Genomic DNA, 1,240 nt, shown 5'->3' on the forward strand with positions numbered 1-1,240 from the left:
CATAGAAATTTATTTAAGAAAATATATAGAGATTTAGAAGATTATGAGTAAATAAAATAAAAGTGAATAAATAAATAAATATAAATAATAATTTTTTTAAAAGTGATAAATAAATAATAATATAAATTTATAAAAAAAACTTTAAAATTAAGTCAAGCATATGAAATTATTTTATTATTTTTATTTATTATTAAATAAAAATTATTTTAAAAAGTTATTAAAATAGTTTATAAACAATTAAAAATTTTATATAATATGTAAAAAAAATTTAAAGTTTTTGAAGGGCCATGGCCCCTATCCCATAAGGAGGCTTCGCCCTTAATCATAAGGATGGTTTTCTCTGGATCTTTCATTGGTTATGTTCAAATTCTTGATGATCATTAAATTGTGTTAATACGAAATCAAAACCCACAAAATCCAAATTAATGAATTCAAGATTGAGGATTAAATTGATATTTTGAATGTTATTTCTATTCAAATTCTTGTTGCATATTTTCATGGTTTTTTTTTCCCTTAAATAAGCATTTCCATGTGGACACAAAAATATACAACAAAATGCCACATTGACACTAATATGTCAATTCCTAATTGAGCAAATCGAGGGAAAGGCTAAAATGGAACCATAAAATAGGATTGAGGATTAAATTGGAATAATTTGAAAGTTCAAAACCAAATTGATATCTTGTATAAGGGGTGAAGGACGGCAGCCGTATTTTATCCAATTGAAAATAAATTAAATAAGTCAAATTAGGCTGCCTTGATGCTGAAATGAAAAAGCCATAATTTAATTGGCATGGGAATGATATGGAATGGGAATTAAGCATAGATCATGTTTCCTTGCTACCGTGGCACCAAAGACTTCAGTCATGTCTAAATCTTCTGGTTTTCTTCCATCTGTAACTTTCCAATCAAAATGATATAACAACTGTGCAATGGGGAGCTCAACGTTCGCCATGCCGAATGCTATGCCAGGGCATATCCTCCTCCCAGCGCCAAAGGGAATGAACTCAAAATTAACTCCTCTAAAGTCAATTGAACTATCAAGGAACCTCTCTGCTTCAATCCAGTGCTTGGGATCCCTTCCAATTGCCCATCCGTTGATGATGACTCTGGGCTTGGCAGGTATCTCGTACCCATTAATTTTACATCTCTCCTTACTTTCTCTTGGAAGTAGCAAAGGAAGAGCTGGGTGTAATCTCAGAGTTTCTTTCATAACTAACTTCAGGTATTTTAATTCTGA

The 1,240-nt window shown here is 30.5% G+C and overlaps 1 protein-coding gene across 1 annotated transcript in view; it reads right to left on the reverse strand.

Moving 5' to 3' along the window:
* Nucleotides 1–349: 349 nt before the first annotated feature.
* LOC110428788 (desmethyl-deoxy-podophyllotoxin synthase-like) overlaps nt 350–1,240 on the reverse strand; it is a 2,257-nt gene continuing 1,366 nt past the window's right edge. The window contains exon 2 of the mRNA XM_021444705.2: nt 350–1,240. This exon is cut by the window's right edge and continues 150 nt beyond it. Coding sequence (XP_021300380.2) covers nt 785–1,240 — 456 coding nt within the window. The 3' untranslated portion in view covers nt 350–784.

Source organism: Theobroma umbraticum, unplaced genomic scaffold, assembly GCF_002168275.2.
Source record: "Theobroma umbraticum cultivar Fairchild unplaced genomic scaffold, ASM216827v3 scaffold_84.0, whole genome shotgun sequence".
Lineage (NCBI taxonomy): Eukaryota > Viridiplantae > Streptophyta > Magnoliopsida > Malvales > Malvaceae > Theobroma > Theobroma umbraticum.